This window comes from Brachycentrus maculatus, unplaced genomic scaffold (genome assembly GCF_059751285.1).
Source record: "Brachycentrus maculatus isolate JH-2025_06_01 unplaced genomic scaffold, ASM5975128v1 h1tg000144l, whole genome shotgun sequence".
In the NCBI taxonomy this organism is placed as follows: Eukaryota; Metazoa; Arthropoda; class Insecta; order Trichoptera; family Brachycentridae; genus Brachycentrus; species Brachycentrus maculatus.
In genome coordinates, this window is record NW_028280897.1 from 3380001 (window position 1) to 3394654 (window position 14654).

Sequence of the window (14654 nt, forward strand, 5' to 3'; positions counted from 1 at the left end):
AAAAAAAATTCTAGACCGCTTTTGTATATTTATCAGAAAAATTATGAACTTTAAAACCCTCAAAGAAAAAATAAGATGTAAATTCGGGTAAAACCCTCTACCCGGGTTTTAAACAGAACCATTCTAACGATGGGTTATTATTGGCTAATAAATTAATATGGAAAATCACAAGACTATCGGTAACATTCTTATTTAAATCGGTAGAAGTAAGAGAGATATGAAGGTTTAAGCTTTAGATATTTTAATAAAACGAAAAACGGACACCGCTATGCGCTCGACTGCGAAACTGGCGTCGCGGGTTCGATTCCCGACAATTGCAAAATAAATTCGAGAAAGATTTATTTTCAATTGGTCTGGGTGTTCATGATGTATTTTTCACATTTACCTTTCCTATCCTTACTATCCTATTTTTTTTGTATTACCTAACGTCCAAGTGACTCTGAAATCTAGCTACGACTTATGCAACACCGCTTATCATGTCCCTACTCAGGCTTCAACTTTATAAGTTACATAGCCTATGCCTTCTCGTGAGTGGATTTACTCTTTATGTTTAAAGTTACTATAATTTCATGTAATTCATGAGTGAAAATTCTAGGCAAATACACTCGCTCCTTACCTTCCTACCTGCAGAAAATACTCTAAAAGAGGCTTTGCGGGTTATTCCTTTACAAGAAAAAAAAGTAAAAAAAATAAGAGGATTTCTGTACTTGTTGCTAGTTAGTTGCTCAACTTTGATATCTTGCCCCCTTTTACTGTATCTCAGCCTGTACATTTCATCCACAGATTTTGGATTTATGCTGCTTTAAAGAAAATATTGCTGCAAGAAAGTGACACCAGCATCAGGCAATATGCAGTCCACCCTCAGACATCATCTTGATCACCCCGAGTTGGATCAACCATGCGCCATGGTTGATGGATCTGTGATGAATTGTCTAAAAATTTTGCAACACGGTGGAAGGAGGTACGATATTTTAATACTAGATATGTAATGAAGTTTATGCAGTTGATAAATATAAATATATTCTGTAAGTACAGTTTTTGAAGAAACTTATTGAACTAAATGAAAAGTTCTGGATGGGAATAGATCAATATCTTTTTCTTCTCTGTCTTAGTCTTCCTAACTTAGGGTTGTGACCTTTGTAGAAGCAATGACTCTTCTCCAGTTATCCCCTGACCGCGCTGCACGTAGCCCTCCAACCACCGAGGTGCCTGCTGCTGCTTAACTTGATCGGTCCATCGTGTGGAGATCTTCTCTTCCCCTCCAGGCTACCGATCACAACCAGTCGTTCCAGGCTATCTTTGTTACCACGCGCAACGTGTACAAAGAACTGAAGAATCCGTCGTGTAAAAGACATTGACCAGAGTAAAGCCATCCAAGTGTAGTTCCTGACGAATGGGCTCGTTGGTGCGTCTAGCTTCCATGGAATTTGGAACATGCGTCTCCAACACCGCATTTCGAAAGCGTTTTTTCTCCTTTCTGTTGCTTTTATGGTCCATATTTCAGCAGCATAGAGATCAATGAATATGCATTTAAAAAATGATACACACTTTACGGCTGTCCAAATTTAAAAAACAGTAAGGGACATTTTTTTTGTAGTGCTTTTTTTGCATTTTTGGACTAAGTAGAATCTATTAAATCCAAAAATGCAAAAAAAAAACGTACTACAAAAAATGTCCCTTACTGTGTTTTGAGTTTGGATAGCCGATTAGGCTGGGGTCTGTGTAGCACCTACCACAGCTCCCAGTTCAAAGTCAGGTTCATCTGATCTGTTTTCTATTATTGCTTATAAGATTTTACTAATCTCTCAGTTTATCACTCTTTCAATCAACCTCAGTTCTATCCCTCATAATCATTGTCCGTGTACTATGTGCTACTTATATCACAAGGTAAATGTTTTTTTAACAGGCGACAGTCAGAAACGATAACCTCAGCGTTGACTACTATAACTACCTTGTCAGAAACCGAAGATGGATTTTGCAATGTAGTTAAATCGGTTGTCCGCACGATTCCGATGACCAATCCCTTTAGTCCGGTTACTATCTATCTGATCATGGAGGCTTGTGCCACCCCGTCTGACAGAGTTGTTTCCCGTGTAAGTTAATATTGCTTTTGACATATTATGTATATTTGCTTAGTAATAAACAAACCCTGAAGAGGGCAACAGGTTGTTGCCGAAACTAGTTGGTTTATAATAATAAAATTGAGTGGATCAAAAAACGAAGTTATTTTACAACATTTTTAGTGTGTCCAAATACTTGTTCACAAAATCTGGATTATCTCCAATTACAGGAGTTATTTTCATATTATTTTTGACATCTCATCAAAGATGAAGAAGAATATGGAAGTCTGGGCGATTACGGGGCTGGTTTAAGTGATTAATTTACACACGTGTAACATTCACCAATTCTGCCCATTATTGACAACCACACTAGTCAAATTCTTGAATGTTCTATATATATGAACCAATTTAGAAACCTTGTTCTTGAATCACTAAGAAGTGATTCAATAACAAGGTTTCTAAATTGTTTCACATACTAATTTAAGAGTCTTGCCTTATAAAAAGCTTCTTTACATCTCACCTGTCTGTCACCATCTGTGATGTCTCTACTGAAGTTCTAGTGATTCAAGAACAAGGTTTCTAAATTGGTTCATATATGTAGAACTTTCAAGAATTTGAGTAGTGTGGTTGTCAATAATGTGTAGAATTGGTGAATGTTACACGTGTGTAAAGTGATCACTTAAACCAGCCTATGACGGTCGTCAGCCCCGTGAATGCCCAGACTTCCATATTCTTCTTCATCTTTGATGAGACGTCAAAAAATAATAAAAAGTTATTTTATTTTTCCAAATGATAAATTACAATGATCCACAAAGTTAGTGCTTTAAAATATAATATTTCTGTAATTAGCTGTCGGATATAAGACTTCTTACTAATAAACTTTTGTGTGATAGGTTGGCAAACTACTGAATCGCGTGCTCATCAATGCAGTCAACAATCCGAGATCCAAAACCATCGTCAGGAATACGTTCCTGGTTCTGTGTTCTTTGGTGGGGAGCATGAAGACTCCCACAGAATCAGTCATATTTTCTAAAAGTGATGCCAGTATCGGATCCATACTGGTAATTTTTATTAAATATGTAATAATACTAACATATAAAAAATAAAACCCTTATCCGCACCCCAATGGTGCATAGGGCACTGCGTCATATAAACGCAGTGTTATCTTGATCGTTTACACATGAAGGAAAGGTGATCAGCCCTCCGCTTCAGGTACCAGTCCAGGGTAATATTGAATTAATATGACAGTGAAAAAATCACTAATAATTATTTTACCCCCCTTGGGAATCGAACCCGGGACCTCCAGAACGGTAGCCGAGCGTGCTGACCATTACACTACGGAGGCGGGTAATACTAACATACTACAGATAATTAAAGAAAACACTTTTTTTTTACCACTTGAGTTTTATTATAGACTACATGTTTCAGAAGTTAAACTTCCATCATTCAGGTCTGTATAATAACTAAAATATAAAATATAAAATTGTTCTATAATTATTATTTTAATAATTATTATTACACCTTGTTCTATATAAAGGCCAAATTATGAATTATCTTGAATATTTAGAAATCCAAAAAAAACTTAATTCTAATAATAATTTATTAAATAATATATTGTTTCAAAATTATTCACCTTTGCTTTCCATTTTTCCTTTGTTTTCAAACTCCGCCCCTTGACTAACCCCTTCCCCTTACTTTTCCCTCTCCTTATTTATAGAACAATTTTATATTTTAGTTACTATACAGACCTGAATGATGGAAGTTTAACTTCTGAAACATGTAGTCTATAATAAAACTCAAGTGGTAAAAAACAAGTGTTTTCTTTAATCATTACTACAGATAAGTTATAGAAGCTGGTATCCGAGACATTTCATGGTCTTGTTGTAATCGATTTCCCTCCATTGCATGACTTTTTTTATTTAAATAAAAAAAATCCATTGTATCTTACTCTAAACATTAGAGGAAAAATAAATGAAAAAGAATGAAAAACTTTGAACAGGGAACAATCAAGATAATACTTGTGTATAAAAAATTCACATTCGTCTGAGGGATCGCATTTCGACTGCATTCAGTCTGCTTTCATCCTTCTTTTGCCAAACTCCATGCCTCGCTTCCATACAGGACTCTGTTATGTACTGTCAGTTTAGCTTTCGCTGATTTTCCGAGGTTTTTATTTGCTGTAACTGATTTCAGTGCACCATTCACTCTGTTCCCAGCATTCGCTCACCTTCAAATGTCTTTATCAATCTTTCCGTCCGTTTTTAGAGGCGGAATACGCATCCGTGGATATTGCTATCAGTGCTGTTAGTGATGGGGCGCTGCGGGGAGATGAGCCATCTTCATAGGCTAGTGTCGCGACAGTTGAACGTCAGTATCGACAATCCACTTGGGGCACTGGAAGTCAAGTCTTCAACAAGAGATGCATGCCTGTGGAAGCAGGTCAAATTCTGCAGCACATGGCTTTTAGACCATGTTTGTAAGTACACACATTGTTTTATGGGAAAATATTTCTGTAGGTCCTCACTAAAACGTAACATTTTCTTTATAAATGATTTTAAGTAATCAGGAATTCTAGCTTGTAAAATTGTTACGTTTTGGTGCGATTCAATAATTTCATGTTGTTTTAACACAGGATTGGTCACGTTTTGTCGCAACTTTAATTAGGATTTCGATAGAATACAGTAAACAGAAGAGATTTGCATTTAAAGGATTTTTTGTGCAATATAGAAATGTTACTTTTTGGTAAGGACCTCCACATTTAGTGTATTAAAGATTTGGCGTTTAATTTGTGTATTAAATATTAAAATCATACATGATTTTTCTTCTTCATACCCTCATCCGCCCCTGATGATGCAAAGGGTACTGCAAAATATAAACGCAGTGTTATATCGATCGTTAAAACATGAAGGAAATGTGATTAGCCCTCCGCTTCAGGTACCAGTCTGCTCCGCTTTTTTTCTGCTTTACTCGACCAAAACCAAGTGTCGTGTCTTTAACGCCTGCATCCTAACAGCACTGCTGTACGGATGAGGGTCATAGCACATCACCAATGCTGAGACCAAGAAACTAGCAAGTTTTGAAAATGGGTGCTTGAGGCGAATACTGGGCGTAAAGTGGTATGACTTCGTCAGGAATGAGGATGTGAGGAGAATAACCCAACAGCCTCTCATACTGGAAGTGCTGAAGAGAAGGTGGACATGGTTGGACCTGTCCTTAGAATGCCACCTGAGAGCATTAACCCCTCATGTCTCTTCTTCCAACCCCGAGGGTTCTGGCGCCGCTGACGACCATTCACCGACTATGTATACTTACTAACGACTATGCGGAATTTCGAGATGCCGGACTGACCTGGGAGGAAGCCAAGGAGATGGCGAGTGACTTGGAGACATCTCGTGTCGGCCATACTAGGAAGGGCACGTCCTAGGGAGGGAACCTCCTAGGTCTCCACCTAGGGAGGGAACATGGAAAGAAGATATAAATATTTAGTATTTGTAATCATGCATTGATCAATTATATCCAATTGTGTTTAGACCCCCTGCAACAGAGACATATTGGGAATTGTGCCGAAGTGTTGGCCCGGATGAACTTGAACCTGGAGGAGGCCAGTCAGATTTTGAAGTTTGGTCCCGGCTTCTTGGCCCGCACGGACTCGCCCGTCGCGAAGAGCGTAGAGTGCACGCACGCCGTGTCCCAGGGCTGCTACTACTACGAGGTCGAGATACTCACCAGCGGAGTCATGTTCATCGGTTGCACTGCCAGCTCCCACATTGTAGGACAGCAAGTGAGTATGCGTTTAGACAGTACTAAGTCTTGACAGTTTGCAACATTTTGAGTGTCCAGATTTTCCTTCACAAATGCCAGACTTAGTTATTTATACTGATTTGTTTTGTACTCTCAACATATGTAGATGGGGAAGTCTGTTGACACATTTCGGACGGGTATTTTTTAACGGCGACGGGATTTGGTAGTTATATAACTATAGTGAAGACATTAACAAAGATATTTCTATATAATATTTATATAAAACTTTGATAATTCCTTCTTAAATGAGGCCGGCGCAAAAGGTAAAAATACCCTTTCCGTCCTTAAGCATTAATCGACCGAACGGGTAGAAATACCTTTCCCGTCCGAAGTGTGTAAAGATGGCATTTTGAATGTCTGATTGAATGTCTCTTTGTATACTGTGTAAGATTTGCCCATGCTTGACACAACCGCATTTCAGACGTACTCAAATTATAGCTGGTCTAAATTGTAAGCATAATAAAATGAAAATGTTTTTCAGGCATTTCTAAGTAAGGTAAATTTGTAGAGTTAGAAAATAATCTCACACATATCCATGAAGACTTCTGCTGACTATAAGAACTAACTGTAAATACCCATTTCAATAACATTCTTCATCTATCTGCCACACTTGATGTCAACGTTTAACGCAGTTCGAGATCTCTTTTCTAGTTTGTTAAATTACTGCTAACAGATTCTTGTTAGCCTTGTGAGTAGTGTCGCGAAGTCAGAGTGTGTAGGTTCGAGTCCACTCTACAATGGATATTAGTATTTTTAATAATGGACCGCTTAGACTCGCAAAAATAGTAAAAAAAAATCTTTGTATATAATAGGATGACAGATATTTCTCTTCAAAGTAAATGGCACTGATTGTTTGCGATACATTCAAATTGTGACATTTGCATTTCATTTGGCGTTGTTGCGATTTTGATGTATTTATTTCTATGATTTTATGCAAATTTCAAACAAAGAACCCTTTTCCTTTTTATAAATTATAACTTTTTTATGACGTTTTGGCTTAATTGAAAGATAATTTAATTTCAAAATCATTATATTTAATAGTAATTGATGGTTTTACATTTTTTTATATTTAAATAAAATAAAATATTTTTAATATGACATCAATGAGTAACAGTGTAAATGATTTACAGACAAAAACCAAAATTTAATAATAAAAAACTGTTCAAATTGTGTATTTCTTATGACGCCAACATATTTCCTTAAGGTGTCTAAATTTTTAAATAAATTATTTTAATTGCTGAAGTAAATGTAAATGATTGGTTACATTTTATAAATTTAACTTAAAAAATTAAGGAATAAATATATGTTTTTAAAATTCATTATCCTTTTATATTGCGAAAATTCACTTCTTTTTTATAAAAGCTTGAAAATAAATGTGATAATTATAGATCATCAAATGGTTTTAAATGGTTTATCACTCGAATTTTCTATTTAATTCAATTTTCCATTTTCTTTTTTAATTTAATTTTAATTGCGAATGATTCCTTGCGATAGTGAAAATATCAGGAGTCGATCTTATAGTCCTAGGTTCCATTCCTTGTCATAACTTGATTCCTTTTTTTTCTCTAACTGTTGGCAGGCGTGCCAGTTGAAATTGGCGCGAAATATTACCATTTGGGAATAATACTTCAATTTGTTATTTTCCCAGCTTCGGCAATTATTATTTTTTAAATGTATATTTTTGTTTGACTGAATTCAAAGGTCAATGTGACCTTTAACTTTTTCTTTGACATTTAAAAAATTTAAGTTAATGAAGATATGAATTCCATACGTCATAAAAATTGTTATTTTTTTTATTTTATGTTAAATTCAAAAAACAAAATTGAGAAGCCTTAATATATATTTTTTGTATGCATAAAATGCACTTAATTTTCGATGTACAGTTTTACGCAACCTTTTAAGCGTCTTGAGGTAGTATTTTACGAAAATGGCGAAAAGCCTTAACATAGCCCCACAATAAAGCGTGTTGGTGGTTAAATGTCCAACAATGTAAATTTGGTGCGAAATTTAGTCACAATTATTATGACTAAATTATCGGGTTATTATAGCCCGAATAGCCGCTTCAGTGGGTTGATTAAACTGACCATAAAATGGAAGAAGCGCGCGATGAATTTTCTTAACAGAGCACGCATTTTGATAATAAAAATCAATGATTTGCAAGCTTTGTTCGTTTGTAAGGCGATTCATGGTTAAATTATAGACCAAACTGAATATGTTTGAAATGGACACAAAACACGAAACGTTTGCGATCTGTCAAAATCAGTGTTGCCAAAAACAAAATAGTTAAAAAATCACCCTTTATTTGCGCAGATAATGGATAAACATTTCTATTTGAAAAGTTCCGAATACATTGTTCTTATTATATTCTGATATTTTAGGGGGCCGAATATGTGCTTGGCGACGATTTCTGCTCCATCGCCATCGATGGCTACCACCGGGTCGTCTGGTATAACTTCAACGCCACGAGAACTACTAGCGTTCCGCGCTGGAAGTGCGGGGACATTGTCGGCTGTCTCGTCGACATCCCCAACAAAGAAATCATATTTTCAGTAAACGGAGAATGTCTCCCTCCTCAAAGGGACATATTTGGCGACACGGGGAAGTGAGTAACTTTTTTCACCCAAATATTTTATTAATTGTTTCGGCATTAACTTTGTGGTAAGACATGTTACAATGATTAAAGAAAACACTTGTTTTATACCACTTGAGCTTCGGTTCATTTAATTAAGTTATTATTCAGACCTGAATGATGGAAGTTTAACTTCTGAAACTAGTAGTCTTTAATAAAACTCGAGTGGTATAAAAAAAAGTGTTTTCAAAGTTGAGTTATACTTGCCACAAACAACTGATATATTTATTATTACGCTGTAAATTAACACTGTTTTGAATGATTACTAATACTTTTGTTAAAAAATTTTCAAGTGCTTTATGATTGCATTTTTGATTTTTGGAGAGTTTTGTGAGTATTCTTTGAGCATAATACAACCTGATACAGACCGACAAGATTGTGATTCAGGCTAGACAAGACAGGAGTTGAAAATGAAACCGGTTGCTGGTCAAATAAAATTCACATGGAAACAATTACAAAGTTGTTATTTTATTCTACAATACTTAATAAATTATAGAATAGAAACACAGCCACACACACACACACACACACATATATACATACACACATACACACACACACACTTCTACTCTTCTCTTTTTTATTATTATTTCTTAATGTTTCAACAGTAATTACACACACACATGCAAAGAACCACCCTCAAATGTAAACGTATAAAGCCTTATGCCTCAAAACATGTACCATGGTGATAAGTTAAATCAGGAAGGATATAAAATTAGACACGTATAGTTCCAGTTCCTGTATTTATTATTCCAGTCTGTATTTCTGCCCGGCGGTGAGCGTCTCGATTATGCAGCATCTCAAGGTCAACCTTGGGTCGCGAAGATTCGCGCATCCCCCGACAGACCGCCCCTTCCTCCCGTTCAGCAATGTGGCCGACCAGCAGCGCATCGGGACGCCTGACCTGCGCACGCGGGGACCGTCTGCATCCAGGGTGTCTCGGGGCGGAGTCAATATCCCCGCACAAATGTAAGTTGACCTTACCGTCAGATAATACATTTTGCCTGCAGACCTTTCTTCCCTAGATCACCCACTCTCTTACCTATCTAAACACATTTCGGAAAGGTGGTGGGATTGGATAACTATGTAAATATCGTAGCCGTACAGGGGAAAGTGACCGACTAACAAAACGTAAAATGTTCAGGAGGGCCATTTAAGTCATTTTTGCTTGGCAAGAAAAATTAACATCAATGCAGTTAGTCATTTTTAATAAGTCAATATATTATACTTCCAAGTTTAAAATCCCTTTGGGATTTTTTTCAGGGCAATATTAAGTTAGTAAGATACCAAATAGTCAATGATCACGTTTTTGCAAAAAAAATGCACTTGGCCACCTTCTCATCTCTAGATAAGACCTTAACAAATAGATTGGTATATAATATTCATAAAAAAACATTAAACATGTAATTCCTTCTTTTCTGACTTTGTAAAAACACCTTTCCGTCCTAAAGCATCAATCGCCCGAAGGGGTAGAAATACCCAATGAAAAAGTTCCTCTAATTTAAGATGTAAGTTGCTTCGCTGCCAGATAAAATATTATGTTCACAGTACTCACCTTCTTCAGTCTTTACAGTTGTAGTAATCGTAATAAGCATGTTTATGTAGTCGAATACTGATCAATTGGTTCTGGCAGGTTTGCTGGGCTGTCTTTCGGGATGCAGTCTGGTCCTAGTACCAGTAGCGGATCACCGTATCGCATCGACTACTTCAGGGGCTTCTCCGTCGAACCGTTCACGTCTACCATCAACCCTACCAACCCTGGATTATCATCAGGGACGATAAGTACGTATCCTCTATTGTGCATATACCTAATACAGTGCCAGCTGTCTAATCCAAACTATTTAGCGACTCTGATGTCAACTCTTATGTATGGAAGTGAAACATGGAGTTGGCAAAAGAAGGATGAAAGTAGACTGAATGCAGTCGAAATGCGATCTCTCAGAAGAATGTGCGATGTATGATAGATGTTCGAATAGTGAAATAAGGAAGGAATGCAAAGCTGAGACAAGCATTATCGATAAAATTAAGAAAGGTGTGTTGAAATGGTTTGGACATGTAGAACGAATGAGTGAGGAAAGAACGATAAAACAAATTTATGAGGCGAATGTAATTGGAAAAAAGAGCAGAGGAAGACCGAGAAAAACATGGCACGATCAGCTATGCCAAATACTTGAAAGTGGTCAGGTTAGGAGTCGAAACAATCGGCGGGTATGTATGAGGAGATGCATGAACTTGGAAGAGGCGAAGAATGTTTTCAAAAACAGAGTGGTGTGGTGTTCTATTCTCTCTGCCTACCCCTGCGGGGAAGCGGCGTGATGGTTAGTTAGTTAGTTAGATGTCACCGAGCAGCTAATGGCAGTTTCTAAAATTCCACCTTCTAAAGGCGTGAAAGCTTTCAACATTGCCATCAACTGGGCTGAAGAAGTCGTCCAGAACACCGAGGAATTGATGGTTTTGAGAAGGATGCGTGATTTAGCCCTTGAACACCAGTTAGGTTCGTTGTTTCAAAAGAAAACATCCAATTTTTGAAGCAATTTTTTTTTTTTAATTATTCATCCAGTACCTAAATAAAAAAATAGACCGAAATTTCCTTTTTTTCTCTTATTTTTCTCAGTAATCCGAACGATTCCCTTATCCGAATGATTTACATTCGGATTAGCGAGTTGGCGCTGTATAACGTGGATAACTTAATAATATTTTGTTTATTTTTCATATTGATATTTTTTGAGTATTTTTAAAAGTATTTTGTGTGTTCATTTTTTATCCGTGGTAAATGTGTTAATTTACCGTAATTTTTCAAAGTGTAAATATGATAAAATAATGGTACGTTAATTTCTTGTTTTCTTTCAATGCAGAGTCACATTTCTTTGCTCTTCTTCAACTACTGAGTTTGGTTCTTCTCTGTATTCTATTCTCATTGAAGTCTGTTTATCCTTTCAGCGCGTAGCGTCACCCGGCTGATAACGACCCGTGAAGAAAGTGCTCGACTTGAGATTGTGTACCAACAAGCTGACCGCTTACAAGCCCTCTACAAACGCAGTTCTCATTCACAAGCATTACGCTCCCAAGTGGCCCTTCCAAAACTAGGCCGTATCAAGGAGAGTGTCCGAGTCCGCCCTTATCCGGCCAGACCGTATCAAGCTAACCGTCTCCAAGTGGCCCGTCCCAATGGTTCTAGTACAGCCTATCTGGAAGTAGGCTGTGGGCAAGCGGCCAGTCTGCAAGAAGTCAGTCTGCAACTAGCCGGTCTGAAGATCCGTTCCAATGCAACTTCCAGGCCCCCAGCTGCCAGGCCCCAAGCTGACAGCCCCCAAGATCCCAGGCCCCTAGCTGCCAGGCCCCAAGCTGCCCAGCCCAAAGCTATCAGGCCCCAAGCTGCCAGGCCCCGAGCATCTCGTCCCCAATCTGCCCGGAACCAAGCTGCCCATCCCCAAACAGCTAGAATGAAGGTTGCCCGGCCAGAACCTGGTATTTTGCAAGCTGCCCATCTGCATGTTGTACAGCCACATGCCGCCCGTATGCAAGCGTCCCGCCCACGAAATTCGCATTACAGAGCCGTGATGCATGCCCTCAGCCTCAGGGCCGAGTGTCAGGAGCCGCGGACTGCCGCTATCGGCTCCACCCTTCCGGCCGAATCAGCCACCTCGGACGGCTCGCTCCCCCAAGCGGCCTCGACTTCCCAGGCCGGTTCAGCTTCCTCGGTGGGCTCGGTCCCGCGGGCCAGTTTAGCCTCCCCGACCGAATCGGCCTCCTCGGCGGACCTGGACTTCTCGGCCGATATGGATTTAGCGGCAGAATTTTCCTTTGCGGGTGAGTTGGCCTTCTCGGTGGTTGTGACCGACCCGGCCGATATGATCTCAGACGACTCGGTGTCTTCAGACGGTTTGCCCCCCCTAGATCATTTAGCTTTCCTGGCTGACCTAATGCCCCCGATGAATTTACCCTTACCAGCCAACCTCGTACCCCAGGCCGTTATTGGCTCCCCATTCGACTTCGACCCCCCATCTCTCGACGAGACAATGCGACTCTGCGGAGTTTTTATTCCAGATCCAGAAAATTAACAAAAAACTCACTTTTTTGTGAGTTGGAAGAATGGAATGTGTATGGTTAGGTCATTCAGTAAGATATATGTGATGTTGCTCGCTATGATGCTGTGAGAAATTTCAGACGCATTTCTTCATTTAGAATCTCAACTAGCCCTCGTCAATAAAAATAAAATAACTCTGGTAATGGTGTAAATCTTATACACATTTAACGCAATGTAAATGCCAGGTAATTTTATAAGGTGTATGTGATGTGAATCTCTATGTCGAAGCCGCTCGCAACATAGGGCTAGATTTTAGGTGTCAGCTAACCGTGAGAAGTCATCAGTTGAGATGGCTTTCGCAGAACAGCTGCAAGGTCATTTTAGTAGATGTGTTTGATGTGAATCTCTATGTTGAAGCCGCTCGCAACATGGGGCAAGATTTAAGGTGTCAACTAACCGTGAGAAGTCATCAGTTGAGATGGCTTTCGCACAACAGCTGCAAGGTCATTTTATTAGATGTGAATCTCTAATGTTGAAGCCTCTCGCAACATGGGGCAAGATTCTAAAGATTCTAGTTTTAGTTGAGACGGCTTACGCACAACAGCTGCAAGTGGAAAGAGGTGTTGATTTAAGAAATAATTCTACCTAGTCAATTAATGATACATACATATTTGATAAGAAGGTTGAGGCGTCGGTGATTTGTAATTACGAAAGATTGTTATGACTGTTAAATTTTTGACATTTTCGATATACACAAAGAGATAATTCAGTCTGCACAATTCTGAATTGAACAGACATATATTTATTTGTATATTATACTCTCGGTGCTTTAGCACATATGGTGATAGTGACGGCTCAGGAATGAAGTTTATGGAATTGGATATTAGAGAACAAATATAAATATGTTCTATATTGTGTAATAGATTGGCAGTTAAGAATCCATTTGTGCATCTAGATCGGGTTTGCTAACCAGATGAAATATTTATTAAGTGTTTTATTTATTGTTTCGGCATTAACTTTGTGGTAAGACATGTTACAATGATTAAAGAAAACACTTGTTTTTTACCACTTGAGTTTTATTATAGACTACATGTTTCAGAAGTCAAACTTTCATCATTCAGTTATTATACAGACCTGAATGATGGAAGTTTAACTTCTGAAACATGTTGTCTATAATAAACTCAAGTTATAAAAATCAAGTGTTTTCATTAATCATTTATTAAGTGTATTCACTTGATGTTGTAGTCACTAAGTATTTACTGACGTCCAGAGGTGGGGTATTTGGCGATCGTGTGAACGTTTGAAATTGGCAACTATGAGAATAGTTTTATTTTGTGCGGTGAAATAAAAAGGACGGTAGCTTACAAAGCGGTTTTGTTGGTTTTGGATATTAACAGTTTGCCCACCTCTTATTTGATGTGTTGGTGTTTCGGTATTTTATATGATTAATTGATGTTAGTTTTTTTAAATAAATATTACAAAGTTGTCGATGCAGAGTTTATGTGATGCGTATTTTGGAGTTGGCCATAGCGATTTAACCATTTGCAGTGAGTTGTCCTAACCAGAACAGCTTTCCAAAATTGCAATGATAATTTGAAATATATATAAAATGATTGTTACTAATGAACATTTTCCCTATTTACATTCAAATACTGATTTGTATAGATGATAATCATCAATTATTAAGTTACATTTAATAAGATTAATGTGAATTTAGGACTATCATAATTTAAGAAGAAGAAAAAATATCAATGTTATATATGTATTTTATATATGTATTTTATATTTCTATGTCAAGTCTGACCAATGATCAGCTTTATTTGAAATAAATTAATGGTGAATTAAAGAATTTTAAGGGTAATATAATGATATGAATTTTTTATATAAAGTTGTGTAATAAATTTTATATCATGTTATATAAATTTTATATCAATTTTATATAATATTTTAAATTAATTTTATACTCGGCTAGAAAGGGTTCTCTCATTTTCAAAACATATATGGGTTTCATCCATATTCACACCAGGACTAAAAATGTCCATACATATTTGGAATGAATATTTATCCATATTATTTATTGATTCGGCATTAACTTTGGAATGACTTGTTGATTATTTAAAAAAAATTAAACACTTGA

General features: G+C 37.4%; 1 protein-coding gene across 1 annotated transcript; it reads left to right on the forward strand.

Moving 5' to 3' along the window:
- Nucleotides 1-815: 815 nt before the first annotated feature.
- LOC148308934 (uncharacterized) lies at nucleotides 816-14654 on the forward strand. The gene is made up of 9 exons (XM_088260958.1): nucleotides 816-961; nucleotides 1907-2093; nucleotides 2954-3121; nucleotides 4326-4614; nucleotides 5591-5841; nucleotides 8240-8463; nucleotides 9247-9459; nucleotides 10124-10272; nucleotides 11431-14654. Exons 1-9 carry the CDS (start codon nucleotides 849-851, stop codon nucleotides 12549-12551), a joined length of 2715 nt encoding a protein of 904 aa, XP_088117084.1. The 5' UTR covers nucleotides 816-848; the 3' UTR covers nucleotides 12552-14654.